General features: G+C 40.2%; 2 protein-coding genes and 1 long non-coding RNA gene across 3 annotated transcripts in view; 1 reads left to right on the top strand and 2 right to left on the bottom strand.

Moving 5' to 3' along the window:
* Positions 1–22,461, bottom strand: part of LOC145627327 (uncharacterized) — a 100,706-nt gene that overhangs the window by 73,243 nt on the left and 5,002 nt on the right. The window lies entirely within an intron of this gene.
* Positions 10,086–11,559, bottom strand: LOC145627323 (uncharacterized). The gene is made up of 2 exons (XM_081679717.1): positions 11,385–11,559; positions 10,086–10,583 (listed from the first exon to the last, which is right to left on the bottom strand). The coding sequence occupies exons 1-2, from the start codon at positions 11,455–11,457 to the stop codon at positions 10,204–10,206; spliced, it is 453 nt and encodes a 150-aa protein (XP_081535843.1). The 5' UTR covers positions 11,458–11,559; the 3' UTR covers positions 10,086–10,203.
* Positions 12,643–13,665, top strand: LOC145627322 (uncharacterized). Its single transcript, XR_014111372.1, has 2 exons — positions 12,643–12,779; positions 13,297–13,665. It is a non-coding gene; the product is annotated as an uncharacterized LOC145627322 (long non-coding RNA).

Here is a 22,461-nt window from a genome sequence, read left to right as displayed (position 1 = left end):
AACTCTCTCTCGTCAAACATGTGACGTGGTGGAGGAGCAGGAACAACAAAAATATCGGAAGAGTGTTGTCTAGAAACTCTCTCTCCTAAGTATACAACCGCTCCGTAGGTCCCCAGAAAGTAACGGCGCTCAGCAGAGTACTGTGCGGCTAATCCAGGGACTGTCCAACCACCCCATGGTCGGTATACTACCTCAGGTCCCTATAAAAATACCAATCGGGTAAGAACATGTCTAAAACATCGCAGAATTGCGAGATAAACACTAAAAGTCGTACCGAGATGATCCGACTCCGGACACGTGCAGTAAACAGGTCCACATGGTGGCCGCCCCAAGAGACGCTCGCCGGATACCCCCTCGGCGATGGTCTCGCCGGCGCAATGGAAGGAAAGTACTCGTAGAACCAGATCTACAAGGAGTTCAAAGCATGAATAAATGCCAACTAACATGTAGGGTTAAACTTTATAGGGAATAATGTTTACCTCTACGACTTTCCAGAAAGCAGACAAAGCAACGTTCGTCCTAAAGGACCAGTGGCGACACGAGTCCCTCAGCGCGCGAACGAAGTCAGTGTAGGCCAAGCTGGCCCAGTCATAAGTCCCGATCCGCCGGAGATCGCGAACAGCAGGAAGGTAGTAAAGCAATGCCCTACTACCCCTGTCAGGGGAAAATGTCCCTGACAACAACATCAGCACAAAGATGCGCACCCGCTGCTCTCGGGTGGTCGCATCGTCATCAAGAGCCGCTGCCAGCGTCGAGCGGCGAATCCCCCTAGCACTGAACTGAGTCGTCTCGACCTCAGCTCGGGCCCGAACAGCAATCGGCCCCAACAGTTCCTCGACCTCTGGAGAAAAGACGTCGATACTGCCGTCGAATGGCAGTGGCACAGAAGAGAACTCCAGTCCTGTGATGAGACTAAAGTCTGTAGGAGTGACCATCATCTCACCCCATGGAAAATGAAAGGTGTTGGTGGTGTCCCAGAAGAACTCCACCAGAGCGCGTACTACGTGGTGACCCCCGCTGGAGGCAACCATAGCCTCGGAGGTCTCAAACAAGGCAACCGGCTCGCAAGACTCCCATAGGAGTCTCGTCTCTCGATCTCTGGCGATATGCATCCTATACAAATTGCCTAGACCATCGCAGCCAGAGCCGTGATGCCGTGTCCTCCCAGGCTCGGTTCCCCGTCTCACCCTCTCAGAAATGTGGTGGACAGGGGCAAAGAACAAGGTCTGCTCATCCCACTCTGGGAGCTGACCAAGCGAAGTGGACGGTGTAGTGTCGTCCTCCACGGGCTCATGCTCCCGTCTAGTGTTTCTGGACCGTGAACCTAAGCCTTGTTGTCTAGCCATGCTACATTGTGCAGAATCATCATAAATTAAGGTTCTATAGTATCTAAAGGTTCGCCTAGCTGCATGATACTATGTTCGCAAAAACAGAGTACGTAGTACTAGAACAGAGCACAAATTCAAATTGAGCATGACAGCATTTTTTCAAGCAATCAAACAATTTCTTGCAACACTATAGTGATTATTGTGACAAATTGAACAAGAATTGCTAGCAAAAACATCAAGAACGAGCCGCATTGTTCTTCACGACCTTAAGAGGTTCAACAATGGCGGATTGCTCATTTCTTCACCAAATTGAGTCAAACAAGTCTCAAATTACTCCCAAGGCAATATACAAACATAAACAAGCAACTTCATGGCATAAAACTTGATAAACAAAGCAAATTGAGCATTATAAGTTTCGAATTTTCATGAAATTCGTGAATGAACATGCCAAGAATTCGTAAAAACCGGTGTGAGTTGGAGGAAAAATTACATAGATCGGGAATATGGATGAGAAGAGCTTTGATTTGCAACAAATTTGAGCGAATTTGGTTGAGAAACGAATGAGCAACGATCAATTGAAGTTTCGACTTCTTTCGAGCAGCGTTCGCAACAAACCAGAGCACGAAATGAACTGAAAACGGGAATTTAAAGTGATTCCCGTGCTGGCGCCAGTCCCTAGGCATTGGCGTCACATTCTGTGCTTGGTGCCAGACGCCAATATCAGCGCATGGCGCTAATGCCATAAGGCTGGCGCTGATTGATTTTCAGCGACGCCAAAGCAGCCAGCCACCTGTTGGGGTTGTGCTAGCCTTCTGCAACATATTTTGGGTTCCTTGGTACGCCAGTTAGCCCCTCTAAGCAATTTGACATGATTAAGTAATCGGCTTGATTACATAAAGTGATCGACCTACGGCGCACCGAGGGGGTGTCCTGCATTACTTTCTGGGTGTCCGGCGCACCGAGGGGGTGCGTGGTGCGCGGCGTGCGGAGGGCAGCCCGGGGTTAGGAGAGAAATACGGGTGGGAGGTGTGATAAGGGAAAGAGGCTGAAAGAGAGAGTCGAAAGGGTTGAGGGCTGCTAGTGATGCGAGAGAGCCGAAAGGGTTGAGCATTCAGACCCTTAGGTATCTGTAGACACCCATTTGTGTCTCCCCAAAACCAAACCCAGTGATGAGTGCCTTTCACGTCGAATCATAATCGAATGAAACGAAAGTGTGGAAAGGTCTAGTGTTGCGGAAAGTTTTATTTCTTTTCTTTTCTTTTCTCTCTGTTTTTGAAAACTTTATTTTAAGAAAACAGCCAATCCAGTTTGGTTGGTCCATGATATGGGTCCAATAGTGGTGTAGTTGGATGGGGTTTGCAAAGACCTTTCCAACGATATATTATAAGCCCAATTCCGATGAATATTGAGGAAATTATGGCTAATTTACTAAACTGGGCCCGGTTTGAGTTTTAAGTACGGCCCAATGATCTAGGGGAGGGCCTAATATGATTTATCATTCCTAATGCAATTAGGAATGGTTTTGGTCTTCTAGAATATTCTAGAAGGTTCTTTTCATTCCTAATTTAATTAGGACTCTTCAGAGTTTTAATTAGATCAAATAACATTTTCGACTGAAATTATATTATTTTATCTTCCAGTATGGTAAAATTATCAGAATTTCGAAAACGCGTTGAAATCCAAATTGGCGTCCAACCCCAGGCCTTGGCGCCTGGAACCAGGATTGGCGCCAGACGCCAGCATTGGCGCCTGGCGCTAGCCACTGGTCCTGGCGCCAATGAGCCAGGGCTGGCGCCAAGTTAGTTTTGCGGTCTTCAGACTCTGTTTTGATAAATTATCTTTTTTGGATGATTTTCTCTATAAATATCGTATTTAAAACTCCGGTTTCATTCATCAACAATCACTTTTTCAATTACCAATGATCAATATTCATTGACCATTAATCAACTCTCTTTATTAACAAACCGTTCATCAATTCTTTTCATCATCTTCATCTCTTTCATCAATTAATTCTTAACATTCATTCATTCTTCCTTTAATACTTTGCTTTTTAATACAAAATTCCGCATTCATTAGATCTAGAAACACCTAGCCATATTCGAAGTTGCCTTCGCCCTAGACGTGAAAGGTTTTAATTTCTGAGGGTTTGGTCCCAAATCTCTCTTTCAATTATTTAATTTAATTGCTTTGTTTATTATTTTCCTTGAAGTTACTAACGCGTGTATTTTGTTATTAGAAAGAGGTACGAGGCATCCACGTAAGTACTTTAATGGTTTAATTGATTTTATGATGTAGATATCATGCTTATATTGTTATTTTGATTCCTAGTATCATGTCTAGGGTAAATTTAATATCAAGTATGATTAAAAGTATGATGCCTTCTATATTCTTTCTAATGTTAATTCATGTTAGTATCATGTTAGGGTTAAAGATTTGATTTTTAATGCTTAGTGACATGCTAGGGTTTGTTATTAATCTTGTTAGTATCATGCCTAGGATCTTGCTATGCTTTAACATGATTATGATGATTATGATTATGATTGATATTATTATTATTAATGATGTTATTTATTTATTATGTTGCTTGATAATTATTTATTGCTTGATCACCTTTATTGCATGTTAAAGGGAATTGGTACTGGCAATCACGCTTAATAAGATAATTAATAATCTTGTTAGGGTTAATTGTGATTATAATTCAAGTGATCGCCAATAATAGTTTATCTGTGCATTAAATTCAACCAACATAGATTAAACAGGTTTAGGGTTAATCCTATTGATTGTATGTTAATTAGAAAGCGCACATGAATACGAGCAGAATAAAGTAGAGGCCTATTATTAGGGCAGGTTCAATCTCTTTTAGGTTGGATTTGTACCTTCATCCCCGAACCCTTATTTGGTTCATGGCCTTATGGAGTTGACGATCTCTTGGATCGTTAAGGGGTGTAACCTTCACCTCGTGAACGGTTTACAAGTTCCTTAAAAACTTGTTGGCGACTCTTTTGCTCTATCTTCTTCCCTTTTGGACGCCACCGTACTTTAGTGTATGATCACAGTGGGGTTCAAGCTAGTGGGATTTTAAAGGCTTGAAATTATTCCCTACAGTATCCTTAGTTGAGGGAGGCGCGAGAGTGAGAGGAGCTGAGGCTTGCTCTTGGCCGAGAGGGTAGACGCATGTCCGAGGGGGTCATTGTGCGGCTGACGGGATTAGGCGTATGTGCCGAGGGGGTAGCTGTGCGGAGGCCGAGGGGGTTTCGGGTTTTACTCGGGTTTTGCCTTCGAGTTCTGTGTCAAAGGGGTGTGAGGCCGAGGGAGCTGCGGGCGCGTGCTGAGCGCTCGGCTAAGGTGAGAGAGGGATGTGAGGCCTGAAGGTTTTAATGTTGGCCGAAAGGGTGAGGTATGACGGCCTAGGGGTATTTCAGGCCGAATGAGTGAGTGAGGAGAGAGAGAGCTGAGAAGAGCTGAGGGCTCGGCTGGGCTTGCTAGGCCGAGGGGGTCACCTATTGAGAATTCTTGTGAAAACCCAAGTAAAGTGAAAGCGGAGGGATGTGCTCGGTTAGCTCGGTCATGCCGAGGAGAGCGAAAGGTGCCGAGAGATGCCGAGGTGCGCGAGGGTGAGAGATGTTTGGGAGAGGAAACATAGTTGAGAGCTTTGGGTTTAACTTAGGCTTTGAGGTGAGGTAAGTCAAGGAGAGAGCTTAAGTGTTTTGGTTTTTACTTGGTGATTTTTTGTGCTGCTAGCCGAGAGGGTAGCCGCGCGCGTGAGATTTTTTGCGAGGCATGAGAGAGAGAAAGATTAGTGAGGCCGAAAGGGTTGATGGGCAGTGCCAAGAGGTTTTACTTCGGGTTTTTAAGTTTTTCCCCTTAGGAACCTGTGAGTCAGGGCAATGCCGGAGAGAGAGAGAGTTTCTTGTGAGGTTTTACTTCGGCTTAGCTGGGTGTTACCCCGGGGTGAGGCAATATTGAGTGTGCTACCCCGGGGTGAGGGAGCAATATTGAGTGAGAGGGAGAGCTATACCCCGGGGTGAGGGAGTATTGAGTGAGAGGGAGAGCTATACCCCGGGGTGAGGGAGCTATAGCCCGGGGTGAGGGAGAATTGAGTGAGAGTGAGAAGAGGGCATGCTCTCCGGGGTGTTAAGGTAGTTTGATTGTCACCCCTAGGTGAGGGAGGAGTGAGCGAAGGTGAGAGGAGGGCATGCTCTCCGGGGTGTTGCTACCCCTAGCTCTCGGCATTTCTGAAGTCCGAGAACTTTTGTACCCTAGCCGGAGGAACTTTGAGAATAAAAACCCAAGAAACTTTGTACCCCGGGGCGGAGGTGCTTTGACAACAAAACCAAGTGCTTCATACCCTAGGCTGAGGTACTTTTAAGAACAAAACCAAGTGCTTTATACCCCTAGGCGGAGGTACCTTGAGAAATAAACAAAATGCTTTAACCCCCTGGCGGAGGTATCTTGAGAAATAAACCAAGTGTCCTATACCCCCAGGAGGTAAAACTTTGAGAAATAAAAAGTCAAGAAGCTTTATACCCCAAGTCGAGGTACTCTTTCAAAATAACCCCAAGAACTTTATACCTCTGGCGGAGGGAGACGATGTTGAGAGAGTGATTGAATAGCCCGAGCGGAGGGAGACCAAGATGAGAGAGTGATGAATAGGCTAAGCGGATAGAGGCCAAGCTGAGAGAGTGACTTAATAGGCCGAGCGGAGGGAGGCCAAGTTGAGAGAGTGATTGAATAGGCCGAGCGGAGGGAGGCCAAGCTGAGAGAGTGATGAATAGGCCAAGCAGATAGAGGCCAAGTTGAGAGAGTGATTGAATAGGCCGAGCGAATGGAGGCCTAGATGAGAGAATAAATCAATAGGCCGAGTGGAGGGAGTAAAGAGCCAACTTTAGGCTGGGAGATGCCGATGGGCTTGACTTGTCATGTTGAGGCCTCCTCTAGGCCGAGGGCCTAGCTTCAAGTATCAAGAGCGTGCTCAAGCTGGGTCTATTAGCCAAGATCTCGGCATGCATTCTCTTTGCTAAAAATTACCCAAGGTTGAGGGGTGATATAGATAAGCCGGGAGCTGAGCCTTAGATAGCGACGTTGAGTGCCTGGGGTATGCCTTGTTTTTGAGTTTGTCACAAACCCAAGATAATTATTTTTCTCCTAATTGAAGCTTGATGATTATTTCTAACTTTTGAATTTTGTTGATGTTGTAGAAGCTAGTCCCCGGGGTGCGCTTGATGAGAGGTATGCTATTCCAATCATAGGGATAAGCTAGGGACGGAGAAGTACATTATCCCCAATCTTGAGATAGATTGAGGGCTAAACGAGCCCCTTGTTATATATGTATGAGAGCTAGGCTATCCCAACTTTTAGGATAGGCCGAGGAGAAGTACGTTATCCCAAATCTTGAGATAGGTTGAGGGCTAAACGAGCCCCTTGTTATATATGTATGAGAGCTAGGCTATCCCAACTTTTAGGATAGGCCGAGGAGAAGTACGTTATCCCAAATCTTGAGATAGTTTGAGGGCTAAACGAGCCCCTTGTTTTATATGTATGAGATGTAGGTTATCCCAACTTTTGGGATAGGCCGAGGGTTGAACGAACCCTAAGTTTTAGATGTATAAGAGGTAGGCTATCCCAACTTTTGGGATAGGATGAGGGGCTAATGGAGCCCAAAGTTAAAGATGTATGAGAGCTGGGGTATCCCATCTTTTAGGATAGGCTGAGGGCTAAACGAGCCATTTGTTATTTAAGCGATTCGCCAGGACACTATCTCAAACATTGAGTATAAGCTAGCATCTTGCCCCAAACATTGGAACAAATTTGTTATTGATAACGTTAGTTAGCGACCCGGGGTGTCTTGTACAAAGGATGGCCCGGTGCTTTTTGAGAAGATAATGAACTCCCGAGATTTTAGAGCTTTAGGAAGCTATGTAGATAACCAACCCGAAAAATGAAAATGATGCACTATTAAAAGAAATATCTTCTAGTATAAGCTCTTATTGCCCCTAGGGCATCATTGTCATTTAAGAAGTTGCTCAGACACAACGTCTTAAGTCCGCATTCCAAGCATATCGGTTGCAGGCTCCAACTTGTAGATATTCATGATAGATGGGGAAGGATAGCTGAGGACCTTTCTATTTGGAACTTGTGAGTGGAAGACCCTCGAGTGAATGACCTCCTTGATCTTGTAAAATTCATCTTCAAGAGGGATGCTTGCACCTTAGCATTACCATTAGCTAGGCATGTTAAGTCGGCTTGGCATGCCGAGGGCTTGATAGAAGCATATCCCTCGGCTAGGCATGTCGAGGGGATGATAGAAGCATAGCCCTCGGCTAGGCATGCCAAGGAGACGATAGAGGCATAGCCCTCGACAAGGCATGCCGAGGAGGTTGATAGAAGAATAGCCCCCGGCTAAGCATGATGAGGAGATAATGGAAGCATAGCCTTCAACGGGGGTTGAAAGAAGCATATCCCTAGGCTAGACATGCCGAGGAGATGGTAGAGGCATAACCCTCGACTAGGCATGTCGAGACCCTCGGCTAAGCATGATGAGAATATGATAGAATCTTGCCGAGGAGATAATAGAAGCATAGCCCTCGGCTAGGTATGCCAAGGAGACGATAGAGGCATAGCCCTCGGCTAGGCATACCGAGGAGGTTGATAGAATAATAGCCCCCGGCTAAGCATGCTGAGGAGATAATGGAAGCATAGCCTTCAACGGCGGTTGATATAAGCATATCCCTAGGCTAAGCATGTCGAGGAGATGATAGAGGCATAACCCTCGACTAGGCATGCCGAGGAGGTTGATAGATGCATATCCCTCGGCTAAGCATGCTGAAGAGATAATGGAAGCATAGCCTTCAACGGCGGTTGATATAAGCATATCCCTAGGCTAAGCATGTCGAGGAGATGATAGAGGCATAGCCTTTGGCTAGGCATGCCGAGGAGATGATAGAAGCATAACCCTCAACTAGGCCTGCCAAGATGGTTAATGGAAGCATATCCCCCGACTAGGCATACCGAGGAGATGATAAAGTCATAACCCTCGGCTAGGCATGTCGAGAAGGCCGAGGAGATAATAGAGGCATAACCCTCAACTAGGCATGCCGAGATGGTTAATAGAAGCATATCCCTCGACTGGGCATATCGAGGAGATGATAGCTAGAGGCATAGCCCTCGGCTAGGCATGCCGAGGCGGTTGATAGAAGCATGGCCTTCGGCTAGGTATGTAAGGGAGTAGCCAGGCAAGCCGAGGGGATATGCTGGCAGGCCGAGGGGGTACCCAGGCAGGCCGAGGGGGTATGCTGGCAGGCCGAGGGGGTAGCCAGGCAGGCCGAGAGGGTATGCTGACAGGCCGAGGGGGTACCCAGGCAAGCCGAGGGGGTATGCTGACATGCCTAGGGGGTAGCCAGGCAGGCCGAGGGGGTATGCTGGCATGCCCAGGGGGTAGCCAGGCAAGCCGAGGGGGTATGCTGGCATGCCCAGGGGATAGCCAGGCAAGCCGAGGGCCTTGATGTTCGGTGGGGCATGCCGAGAGCCTAATGTAGACTAGATGGGGGCTCGGCTTGCCCATGATTCTTAAATTGTTCATTTCATTTGAGTGAGTTGTAAAATGATGAGAGCTTAGCTTGTATAAGGGTTTGCCTCTAATATTTTCCTCGACTTCATGCTTATGCCAAGCTGAGAGATTCGGAGCTTCTCTAGTAGCATCTTGATATGTGCTGCGGGGACGCCTAGTGTTCACCATGACTTTTTGTTAGCAATCCCCACAGACGGCGCCACCTGTTTCTGGAAACAGAATGCTCCTGGGAGTCTTAGGGTAATAAGGGTAATCAAGATGTCCTAGAGCTATGTCCAATGATTGTCCGAATGTCCCTCAGCTATGTCTTGCTGTCCGAGAGCTAGGCCTGCAAAAGAGAAAGAAGGTTAACTGCCCCGGGGGTGTGACCCGAGAAAGCCCCTCCGATGCTTAAGTCAGCGAATGTACTTTCTAGAGAGAGAAAGTAGAGAGAGAAGATTAGAGAATTAGGAAAAAGTTACCATCATCAATGATTGGAGAGCTATTTATAGATGTAATTTCAGGTGGTAGAAGTTGTACTTAATTGGATAGATTAGGGGTAAATCCGTACTTTGCTCTGACTAATGATGGGCTGGATCATGGAGGGGTATTTTCGTAATTCCGGGTCACTGGGCTTAGGACAATGGACTAGGCCCAAACAAGAGCTAATTAGGGTTCAACAGAACCGACCAGTCCAAAATCAACCATTATAGCTCAAGTCTAAATTACAACATCAAAATCAGCTTTTCATATTTTAAATAATTTTTTTTCTTATATATCCCGTGCATTTTGCACGGGTACACTCTAGTAATATTAATTGAATAATAAGGGAGAATATAGAAGATAGAATTTGTAAAGAACAGTAACTAAATCGATTCAATTCTCTACACTAATTCACGAAAATACAAGGTATTATTAAAGCCAAAGAAAATAGCAAACTAATAAGGGGCGTATGATCACATAATCAACAAAATGTGTAACTACGATATAACTCAACAGTAATCATTAATCTAAATTTTTGATTGTATGGTTTCAAGATGAAATGGTGAAACAATCGTTTGATTGTATGGTTTAAAATTTCCTGATGAATTAAAAAGTATTAACGATTTCTATTTACTTATTCTACTAATATTAGGACAAGTCCAAACGTATATTAATCAAACAAAAATTGAGTCCATAAAGATCAATCTAAATGTTACATAAGTAATCAAATGATACTGCTTTGAAAAAAAAAATCAAATGATACAATAAAAAAGGCAATTAAAAGAAATGTTAAAGGAACAACTCAACCAAAAGCTTAAGCTGATGGTTGAGGCCCAGGAATATGTTTTACAACTTTAAGGGCTCGCAAACTCCAACACCAGGTGGAAGCTCAAGCTCTTGGGTGTTAACACCAGCAACAGGAGACAGCGTACGAGTATCGACGCAGCTCATTCCGTCACAACATTTATACTGACCGTAAGGCTCACATAGATGATTAATTCTTCGACACTCATCAGTTGATGGTGGTTGTTCGCCTAAAGGTAAACATGAACCAACACCAGCAGGAAGGATTGGATCTCCCAAAATGCAATTTAATCCTTTGCAACAAGTGTAATCACCGTAAGCTAAACACAGTTCAGTTACGTTCCTACACATGGGCGACGGCCTTGGTGGTGGTGGCTGTTCATAGTATCTGGCAGACTCGTAATTTGTTGCCAAGGTTGGAACTGGAAGTATTGAAAACATGAAAATCAAACGTTTTACTTGTATATAAACAGTGATATGTTATTCAGACTCTTCATTTTACCTTAAATGGTATATGTTTCATAGCATTTCAAATTGTACCATGTAACCTTTTGTTTTATGTGATCATCTTATGTAACCCTAACTTTTGCATTACTTCCTGAGATGACACTAAACTTGCATAACATCATTAAAATGGGTGGAAAAGCAAAACATTGTTACAAGTAATAATCAAAACATATATGTAAATAAAATTATAAATAAATAAAAACAGAATTTGTATTAGGAAAAAGGAAGGAATAATTAGGAAGATTAAAAGGAGTTATTTATCTTCATTTATCTTTTCATTTGAACTATTTTAATTTAAAAATAATAAAGTTAAATTCTTTCAAAAGAAATTATGAAATTAATTAACGGAGTTATATTTTCCATCCAATTTATTAAGCTTTTACAAGTTTAAGGTTATATGAGACAGTAGTAATGTAAAAGTCAGGATTATATTATATAAGAAAAACGCATAGACAAGGTTACATGGTTTAATTTTCCTTTATATACACTTTCTAACAAATTAGACCACTTTGACCTCTTTGACCATCAAAATATATATGCAATAATTAATTAAAAAATTTAATATTAATTATATTTTGAAATATATAATGAAACCAATCTCATAGAGAATAGAGAGGTAAGGAGCAAGAACTAACAGCTTATGTATTAGATCAAACTTAAGAAAGTACTGAGTATATGAATATGATATCTATATTAAGGTAGGATGGGATATCTACCTGATATAGTAAGAAAACAAGCCATTAACATAACGACCGCGATAACGAAGTTGATGGAAGAAGCTTTCCCCATTTGTGATCAAATATGCTAAGTACTGTTAGTTGTAGTATGTAATTTGATTCTAATGTTTGTTGCTGCTTCTTCGGCTCGCCGTTTTAATATTTATAGAACTCCCTAACGCGCTAAAAATACATATTTTGAAGGTTTTTTATTTGTAAATTTGTGTGATAACTTATTCACTTTGTGGTAGGTAGTGTTAGATTGATTACTATAATTGGCATATACAGCTTGGCGCAGTTGCTCCTAATGACTTGCCATTTTTGTTGCATGTTGCTTCCATGTCTTTTGATTTCATGATTCACAATATCTTGATCATGACCAAATCAAATGATTTATTTTATGAATATTAATTGTGTTCTAATCAACAAGTTTGTTGGGAATTATATCATTTTGGGATACGTTGTTATGCTTTGCATGTTAAGTTTGCCGATATTCTTAACCTTTTTAGTATCTTTGATACTTATGCCAATTGGGGAAATGAATTTACAAGAGAAATAAAAATATACTTCACCCACTTAAATCAAAAAGTTTGACTCTCTTTTTATTTTGAGTCGTTTCATATACACTTCGTATGTCCTTTTAAACAAATAACGACATGTCTCATTTCAGACTCGCTTTTATTAGTCTGTTTATAAATTTAACTTTTTTTTAAGTATCTTATCTTTACTATCCCACACTATTTACATCCATTTAAACACTTTATCATACTTTTTTCACCTTTTTATTGCGCTCACCCACCTTTTTACTCCATTTCACTTTTTTTCTTACCTTTTTCCTTATACACTGTCACAAACAAGTGTTTATATATTGTAATTGAGTTGAACTTTAGGTACATAGAGAGTTGTATGTTATGGAGTAAATTTGTAGGACAAAACATATCTAATACTATGAATTTTCTTATCTTCTTCTTTTCTGGAGATCTCAATAAAGTCCAACGAAATCCAAAAGACATGGCTGCAACAACATGAAATTAAAGTCATGCATCTCAATCCATAAGATTACATTAATTAAGTTTAATTGATTGGAAATTAGTTGTCTTTTATATTTTTCATAATGTACAATTACATAGTAATAATCAAGCCCCCTAAGATGAAGCTTATGATGCAATTATTTAATATTACAGCTGATCATAACATGGCATAAAATTGTTATAAGTACCAAACATTGGATGAACCTTTAATCACATCAACATTCAACAATATAGTTAGTAAGTTTATTTGAAGTGCATTTTCACATACTCTAGTCATCCTTAAAACACATCCAAATGGCTAGTGCTCACATAAAATGTTCTGTTATGGCTATGATGTTCGCTATTCTTTTGCTTACTACATCAGGTTTCTCCTCTCTTAAACCATTAATTTAGTTTAGTTTATAAATATAGTAATGCATCTAAGGATTATTCGTTCATATATATCTACATACTACTCAGCTCCTATTACATTAGTCATTTTTTTTGTTACTCCCTCGGTTGTTTTTTTTTTTTTTTTTAAGCTAGAGTCAAATTTACACATTTGTCGAAACACAATTTTGACCATCAATATTTTTAATGAGAGATTAGTAAAATTATGAAAAAATTAATTTATTAAAGTAGACAATATGACAAATCCAACAACATTTTATATATTATTGTTAAAAAAATTAAGTCAATGATGACATTTATTATTATTATTATTATTATTATTATTATTATTATTATTATTATTATTATTAATTTTTTATTTTATTTTTAGTATAAATGATGACATATTATGAATAGTGGAAAATCTCAACTCTAGCTTGTAAAAAAAAAACACGGAGGGAGTAGTTTATAATCTTAGTAATGACTTGTTATTATTCATGCTTTGCTTTCAGTTCCAACATCAGAAGGTATAAGGCAGTCGTCTTCTTCCAATGAACCAATAAAATGTCAAGGTAAAGACCAACTATGCCCTGGAGAAGGTCCATACGCTTGCTGTAAAGGACTACGGTGCATTACTTCTGATGATCTAGCCGGTGTCGCTGCAGGCGGTATAGGTTTTTGTGGCTAAGATATATCAAGCAACTCTACTACCATTTTACCTGTACTTTTTTCATTAATTGCATTACAACCTCCAACTCTTTGATGATTACATTATCATTTAAGTTTTCAGAAATGTTTCCAATTTAAGTTATGTGTATTGTATGATTAACTGGACTAGTTTGAGTTGATCAACCTCGGACTAATGAGTGTTATACTCTGCATTGAGGGTTTCAACTTTAACAATCCAATTCAAAGTTGATTGAGAAAAGTTTCCATTTAATGTTGCGTATTGTAAAATTTTTTTTTTTTTTTTTTTTTTGAATGAACCAGACAAGTTTTAATTACAGGGAAATTCCCTGTTTCTCAGGGTGAGAAACGAAATTTGTTTCTCTTGGGGGCATTTTCGTGAATAAATCAACAAATTTTTCATTATTGTGGGTTTCACAATTGAATAAAGTTGTTGGTTTATTTACGAAAGTACCATGAAAGAAAAAAAAATTTGTTTCTCACCATGAGAAACTGGGGCATCATCAAAACTATATCGACCTTTGATGCTACAGGGTTTGGCTAGCAGATTAATACAATAAATATAAAAGAGCAATTGTCAAAGTTATCTATCATTTTCATTCTTGTTCATTATAACTATCAATTAGATCTCACTCTTGTAGTCTTGCACGAGTAAAATTCAGAACCCGATCTATATTAAACTCTGCCTCAAAGCACCAGTTTTTGGGCAAGCTCCAGTTTCTCTTCTTGAGAAACATGGAGTGTATATCTAGTGGCATTTTCGTTATTATTTGCATTGGAAAAAGCATTTTATACTATTTTATTTGCTGATTGTGATTTCCACTCAGAAATGTGAAGCATTCTGTTAATTCACGTCGTACAACATTCAGTCACCATTTGTAATTAACACGCTATTCTTCTTCTTCCTCCTTTTCTCACATCAAGCTCCATTAAAGGAGCTCGAGCTTTAATCCTCATCCATCTCCCACCAACACCACCATTTCCTGCGGCTTTGCCGTCGAATTTAAACGAAAACCCTGAGATAAAGGGGAGAAAAAAGGGCAAAATCAATCCCAAAGGGTAAGGGTGTCAACTTCCTCCATTGAAGTAGACTTTAAGCTTCTGAAACTCCATTGAAGATGCTCTTCGGATTCTCGCTGTTATTCACATAAAATACAGAGCTTTTGCTACGTACATTTCAATTCAGTTATTGTGCTCGGATAACACCACCACTCGCTGCCTAACATTGCAACCACCAACAACCTTGCATATCTACGATTCTAGAATTATAAGTTCAATAGATGATGAGAAGAAGAGTAGTAGTGAATAGGGAAGAAGATTCTGGATTGTTATGAAATAGGACCTTTTTTGGGACTTTGAATTTGATTGAGGAACAATGCAAAGATAAATGAGAAAACAATTAAAAATGAACAAAATAAAACACACAAGATTTATAGTGGTTCACTCAAAATGAGCTACATCCACTTTTGGGGAGATTGGAGCTTGTATTACTCTTCAATGGAGGAAGAATTACAATGGAGAAAGATGGTGTTCTTGGTGAGCTAATTTAAGGTCTAAGTCTCACTTGTGTTTCTCTCTCATCCTCTCTAAAATGAAAAACAAGAGTATATATAGTGCAAGATGAATCGACGGTTAAGATTACATCCCGAGCAAAATAAGAAGAAATCGCAGCGCTGGAACAGGGGCTCGAAGGTTCGACCGAACCTACCCAGAGTTCGGTCGAACTTAGTGTGGTTCGGTCACACCTCCATAGGTTCGACCGAACCTACTCTAGAAATCAAAAGGGCATCATTTCTGCCAAAAGGTTCGACCGAACCTATTAAATGGTTCGGTCGAACTCCCCCTGCGCGGACAGCACTTCTTTAAACAGTCATAACTCCCTCGATTCTTAACTAAATCAAGCTTATGACCAGTCGTTGGAAGGCTCTTGAGAAGAGCTATCACCTCCAACTTGAATCATCTCAATATCACTTCTAGATCTTGATATATGCTCATTTTAAGTCAGCCCTTTCCATGCTTCTTTGCTTAAAGCTCCAAACACCATAATACTAAAGCATATATCAACATGGAGCATTCGAGGCACACATATAACAATTCTCCACCTTGACTCGCAATCCTCCACACTTCCTCTTAGCTAGTAATCATCAACAATGAAGCTCCATCCCCAAACAAGCCCTTTAAGGGCTTACATCGAACATAAAGAGAGACCAACTAAGTCCACACACAAAGTGAACTTAGTTGTAGGCAAAGATTTTGTCAACATGTCCGCGGGATTCTCCTCGGTACCAATCTTTTTCAAGAGTAACTCTTTCTTTGCAATCACATCTCGAACGAAGTTGTACTTAACATCAATGTGCTTGGTTCGTTTATAAAATGTGGTTTGGTTCTTGGCTAAGTGAATTGCACTTTGGCTATCACCAAAAACGGACACCAAGCTTGAATATAAACTAAACTCACCCACTAGACCCTTAAGCCACTTTGCTTCCTTGAATGCCTCGGTAATGGCCATGAACTCGGCTTCCGTAGTTGAAAGAGCTACAACATCTTGTAGCGAAGATTGCCTCCGATCATCCAAGTCTCCTCCATAATCCGAATCACAATAGCCAACAAGTCCGTTTGCATCCCTTCCAAATTCAAGGCAAACGTTTGAGGTTCCTTTCAAGTACCTCAACAACCACTTCACGGCTTCCCAATGGACCTTTCCCGGTCTTGACATATACCGGCTCACCATGCTCACCGCATGAGCTATATCCGGTCTTGAACATACCATGGCATACATCACACTTCCAACCGCACTTGTGTACGGAATGTGAGCCATATCTTTCTCTTCTTCTTTGGATTGAGGACAAAGCTCTTTTGAGAGCTTAAAGTGAGAACCCAATGGAGTGGACACGGGTTTTGCATGCATCATGGAGAAACGCTCAAGCACCTTCTCTATGTATCTTCTTTGACTAAGATACAATACATCCGCACTCCTATCACGAATGATCTCCATACCAAGAATCTTCTTGGCTTCACCGAGATCTTTCATATCAAACTCACTACTCAACAACCTTTTCAAGTTGTTAACCTCAATCATATTCTTGCAAGCCACCAACATATCATCTACATATAAGAGTAAGTAGATAAAGGAACCACCTTCAAGTTCTTTGAAGTAAACACAACTATCAAATGAACTCCTTGTGAACTCATGTGCCAACATGAACGAATCAAATCGTTTGTACCATTGCCTTGGAGATTGCTTCAAACCATACAAGGACTTCACAAGACGGCATACATGATCTTCCTTTCCAACCACCTCAAACCCTTCCGGTTGTCTCATGTAGATCTCTTCCTCCAATTCACCATGGAGAAATGTGGTCTTCACATCAAGTTGGTGTAGCTCCAAGTCTTCAATAGCTACCAAGGCAAGCAACACCCTTATGGATGAGTGTTTCACAACCGGTGAGAAAACTTCATGAAAGTCAATGCCTTCAATTTGCGTGAAACCCTTTGCAACAACTCTTGCCTTGTAGATAGAACCGCCCGATTCCGGTGTACCTTCTTTCTTCTTGTACACCCACTTGCACCCAACAATTCTCTTGCCTTTTGGTGCACAACATAGCTCCCAAGTATTGTTCTTACTCAAAGATTCCATCTCTTGCTTCATGGCTATTAACCACTTACCGGCATCGGATTGAGACATTGCTTCTTTAAAGGAGCATGGATCATCATTGTTGGTCTCAACTTGACTTGCAACGGTGAGAGCATATTGGACATAATCACACTCCTCGATGTATCTACTTGGAGGCTTGATTTGTCTTTTTGCTCTCTCTTCGGCAATGGACTTCTTTTGGGTTTGTGGTGTTGCTTCACGAGGTCTCCTTGGAGAGGGACCATCTTCATGATGTGGATGCTCATCATCAAGCTCCACCTCCTCCTCGGTATCATGGTGTGTACCTACATCATCATTACATATAGAAATCTCCTTTTCGGGAGCAATCATACATGTTTCATCAAAGACTACATCTCTAGAAGTTATAACTCTTCTAGATTGGGTACACCATACTCTATAACCCTTAACACCTAAACCATAGCCTATAAAAATACATTTTTTAGCTCTAGGTTCAAGTTTACCATCATTTACATGAATAAAAGCCGGACAACCAAATACTTTCAAAGTAGAATAATCAACGGGTTTTCCGTACCATACCTCTTGTGGTGACTTGAAGTTAAGGGCCGAGTGAGGAGAGCGATTCACCAATTAACAAGCCGTTGACACGGCTTCCGCCCAAAAAGATTTCCCCATATTTGCTTGTGAGAGCATACACCTTGCTCTCTCTAGGAGAGTTCTATTCATTCTCTCCGCAACCCCATTTTGTTGAGGTCTACCCACACAAGTTCGATGTCGCACAATGCCATTCTTGGAACAATACTTTGTGAACTTCTTTTCAACAAACTCTAGACCATTATCGGTCCTCAAGGTCTTGATTCTTTTCTCGGTCTTCTTCTCAATCATGGTCTTCCAATCAAGGAAAACATCAAATACATCATCTTTATGCTTGATGAAGAATGACCAAACTTTCCTAGAAAAATCATCAACCATAGTGAGCAAATAATTGCAACCACCAATAGAAGGGACTTTAGAAGGACCCCACAAATCCGAATGGATGTAGTCAAGAATCCCTTTGGTGTTGTGAATTGCGGGTTTGAAGCTAACCCGCTTATGTTTACCATACACACAATGCTCACAAAATCCAAGGTTCCCAAGCTTCAAGCTTCCAAAACGACCTTGCTTACAAAGCTCCGACATACCGTGTTCCCCCATATGGCCAAGTCTCGAATGCCATAACTTGGTCTCACTATCACTCATAGTACCCGTGGAAAAATTTGCCGAGCCAACCATGGTGGATCCTTGTAATGTATACAAGCTGCCCACTTTTGAACCTTTCATCAACACAAGAGCACCTTTGACAATCTTCAAAACTCCACCTTCCGCTATGTACTTGCACCCATTAGTGTCAAGGGTGCCAAGAGATATCAAATTCTTCTTGAGCTCCGGAACATGACGAACTTTAGTTAAGGTTCTCACAACACCGTCAAACATTTTGATGGCGACCGTCCCAATTCCAATCACTTTGCAAGTAGCATTGTTTCCCATTGTGACATTACCTCCATTATACTCCTCATAAGAGCTAAAGAGATCCTTGTTGGGGGTCATATGAAAAGAGCAACCCGAATCTAAAATCCATTCATCCTTTCCCTTGAATTTCCCATGAGTGGCAACCAATGCACCACTATCACTATCGGTGTCAACATAACTAGCCTCGGCGGTAGTTTGAGAGTCTTTGCCCTTTGTGTTCTTAGCATCACCATTTCCCAATTGTTTCTTTTGCCACTTCCAACATTCCGTTTTAATGTGGCCCTTAATGCAACAATAATTGCAAGTCTTGTTACGATTAGGATTCGGTTTCTTTGACTTAGACCGACCCTTATTCTTCCCCCCATTACCATTACTAGTAGAACCCTTTTCAAAGGTTCTACCTCTCACAAACAAACCATCATTGGAGTTATTAGATGATTTAGAAATTAATTGATTATCAATTAAGTCCCTTTGGGTCAAAGCATCTCTAACATCATCTATACTCAAGTCATCTCTACCATACAAGATAGTTTCACGAAAATGCTTGTAAGAAGGTGGTAATGAACATAACAAATAAATTGCAAGATCTTCATCATCCAATGTCACATCAATATTTTGAAGATCCATGACAATCGAGAAAAATTCATCTAAATGAGACTTAAGTGAATTACCTTCCTCAAGGCAGAGATCATAGAGTCTACTCTTGAGTAATAGACGGTTGGTGACACTCTTTGCCATGTAAAGAGACTCCAACTTTGTCCATAGCTCCTCCGCGGTAGTTTCATTGGCAACTTCCCTCAATACTTCGTTCGAGAGACAAAGTTGTATAGCCGACAAAGCCTTCAAGTCGATCTCTTCCCACTTTTCTTCCGTCATGGTTAACGGTTTTTCTTCTTTCCCATCAAGGGCCTTGTGCACACCATTTTGTATCAAAATAGCTTTCATCTTTAATTTCCAAACGCCAAAATTAATTGACCTATCAAACTTCTCAATGTCTAGCTTCATTGTTGACATGAGTACTCAATACTCAAAACAAGAAATCAAACAATCAACCCCAAAAACAACCTAAGCTCTGATACCAATTGTTATGAAATAGGACCTTTTTTGGGACTTTGAATTTGATTGAGGAACAATGCAAAGCTAAATGAGAAAACAATTAAAAATGAACAAAATAAAACACACAAGATTTATAGTGGTTCACTCAAAATGAGCTACATCCACTTTTGGGGAGATTGGAGCTTGTATTACTCTTCAATGGAGGAAGAATTACAATGGAGAAAGATGGTGTTCTTGGTGAGCTAATTTAAGGTCTAAGTCTCACTTGTGTTTCTCTCTCATCCTCTCTAAAATGAAAAACAAGAGTATATATAGTGCAAGATGAATCGACGGTTAAGATTACATCCCGAGCAAAATAAGAAGAAATCGCAGCGCTGGAACAGGGGCTCGAAGGTTCGACCGAACCTACCCAGAGTTCGGTCGAACTTAGTGTGGTTCGGTCACACCTCCATAGGTTCGACCGAACCTACTCTAGAAATCAAAAGGGCATCATTTCTGCCAAAAGGTTCGACCGAACCTATTAAATGGTTCGGTCGAACTCCCCCTGCGCGGACAGCACTTCTTTAAACAGTCATAACTCCCTCGATTCTTAACTAAATCAAGCTTATGACCAGTCGTTGGAAGGCTCTTGAGAAGAGCTATCACCTCCAACTTGAATCATCTCAATATCACTTCTAGATCTTGATATATGCTCATTTTAAGTCAGCCCTTTCCATGCTTCTTTGCTTAAAGCTCCAAACACCATAATACTAAAGCATATATCAACATGGAGCATTCGAGGCACACATATAACATGCATTTTTTGTTGAGGTTGGAGTAAATGGGACTACTGAGACTTCGAAGGAAGTTGTTGTACTTTACTAATGCCGTCAACAAAACTTTGTTAGCCCAATTCACCTCTATTCTATGTGATATTATAGAAAGACGATCGTACCCCCAGCTACTAGGCCTTAAAATACAAACTACCCTCTTGAGATGCATTTCATGTTTATCAAGAAGAGAAACAGGGATTTATCCCCCAGTATTAACATAACAAACGTCAAAAATTAAAAAAGGAAGGGACATTTATCCGATGTTCATTGTATTTTTTGTTAAAATAAAGCATCAATATATCATTATCTATGAGTCTCTTAAATCCGGACTTGCTGAATGGACTGGTCTAAACAAGGTGAATGGTATAACGTAACCATGGTTACATAATGAGAAACAACTGAACAGATCGATTCTGAATTACACGACGTATGTCCCACTGATGTTATTAATTGTATTGTGATTGAAATCTAGTACAATGGCGATAGACCAACTTCAAACGCACATATCTCTCAATCCAGAAATGATCTTTAGGTGATACAAGTTCGAGGTGATAGCTTGTTTCAAAAGCTTTCCATTAGTAGGTCATATGCCCAATTCTGATAAAAAAACAAAAAGTTATGGTTGTTTTACTTAAGATTGTCAAGCTGGAATTTCTTACACACACCCGTGCCTAAAACCAACATGCCCATGCTTCTTCGAGGATCAGCCAAGCATGTTTTGTTTCCTAATTTCGGCTACACTTATGACGGCTATTAATGTTATTCCTTGGGAAATAATTTAGGGTTTCCTTATGTTATAGTACCTCTTTTTTTATTTCGTTGACACTTTTTTTTATTACGCTTGCCAACACACTTTTTAAACGACTAATATCTCTAATTCTTGACATTATAAAATTATAAAAAGCGGATATTGATAAAATATACGTACATTGAGAGGATTCAAACAAGATCTCACTTGACTATATTTTATGATAGCGCGCTATAAATCACAAAAGTTAATCAAAGTGTAATTTATAAATAGTGTAAACGTCATAAATCACAAAAGTTAGTCAAAGTGTAGTTTGTAAATAGTGTAAAAGTCAAATGGTGTCAACTAAAAAAAAGAAGCAAGTATAATAAAGAGTCGTTGGGTGGACAATTTGATGTGCTTAAGTGCTTACATTGATTAGCCTAGCCAATTGTTGTTTGTTGCTTTCATGTCTTTTGAGTTTTGATTCATGATGATTCACAATATCTCATGACCAAATCAAATGATGACCCTCTTTCCAAAAAAAAAAAAAAAAAAAAAACATGTTTTTAGCATGAAATCGATGGTTTTATTTCCAAAAATAAAAACTATGTACCATTAAGAGGTATATTAATCAAAGAGATCTATTAATCTTAAAGTATTGATCTTATGACAATGCTAGACATATACTTCTTCTGTTTTTTATAGTTGACATGTTTCTTTAGTTACGTTTGCAAATGCACAAATTCAATCATTAATATCTATCTTTAATTACCGATAAGCAAAAATTATAAAAAGTTGATATTTTGAAATATACATTGTGATGAATTTAACAAGATCTCACTCGACTATATCTTTCTTCATATATAAATCACAAAACATGGTCAAAGAGAGATGTGTGAATAATGCTAAAGTCAAAACTTGTCAACAAATATAAAAACGGAGGTAGTATTAATCAAAGAAAAATCGAGTTTGTAAAAATTAAATTCAATTGTTACATACATAGTACAAAGTAATTCTTTAAAATTATAAATTAAAAAAAATAAATAAAAACTTCAAATGATACAACAAAAAAACACAAAAGAAATACAAGGAATACAACTAACGCAAAATTGCTGAAACAATAAGCTAAGATAGAGGTATAACAATATACTAGTACTTATAGTTTTATGGCCTGACAAATTCCTACACCAGGTGGAAGCTCAAGCTTTTGGGTGTTAACACCGGCAACCGGAGGCAGCGTACGAGTATCGACGCAGCTCATTCCGTCACA

The sequence above is a fragment of the Chenopodium album genome, chromosome 4 (genome assembly GCF_948465745.1).
Source record: "Chenopodium album chromosome 4, dcCheAlbu1.1, whole genome shotgun sequence".
NCBI classification, from domain to species: domain Eukaryota; kingdom Viridiplantae; phylum Streptophyta; class Magnoliopsida; order Caryophyllales; family Amaranthaceae; genus Chenopodium; species Chenopodium album.
This window is presented reverse-complemented; position numbering and strand designations above follow the sequence as displayed.

Bases quoted from the DNA above. Each gene is read 5' to 3' on its own strand.
- LOC145627323 (XM_081679717.1), bottom strand. From the start codon at position 11,457: ATGGGGAAAGCTTCTTCCATCAACTTCGTTATCGCGGTCGTTATGTTA. The intron at 10,584-11,384 runs GTAGATATCCCA...CAATACTTCCAG, and splicing joins TTGTTTTCTTACTATATCAG to TTCCAACCTTGGCAACAAAT.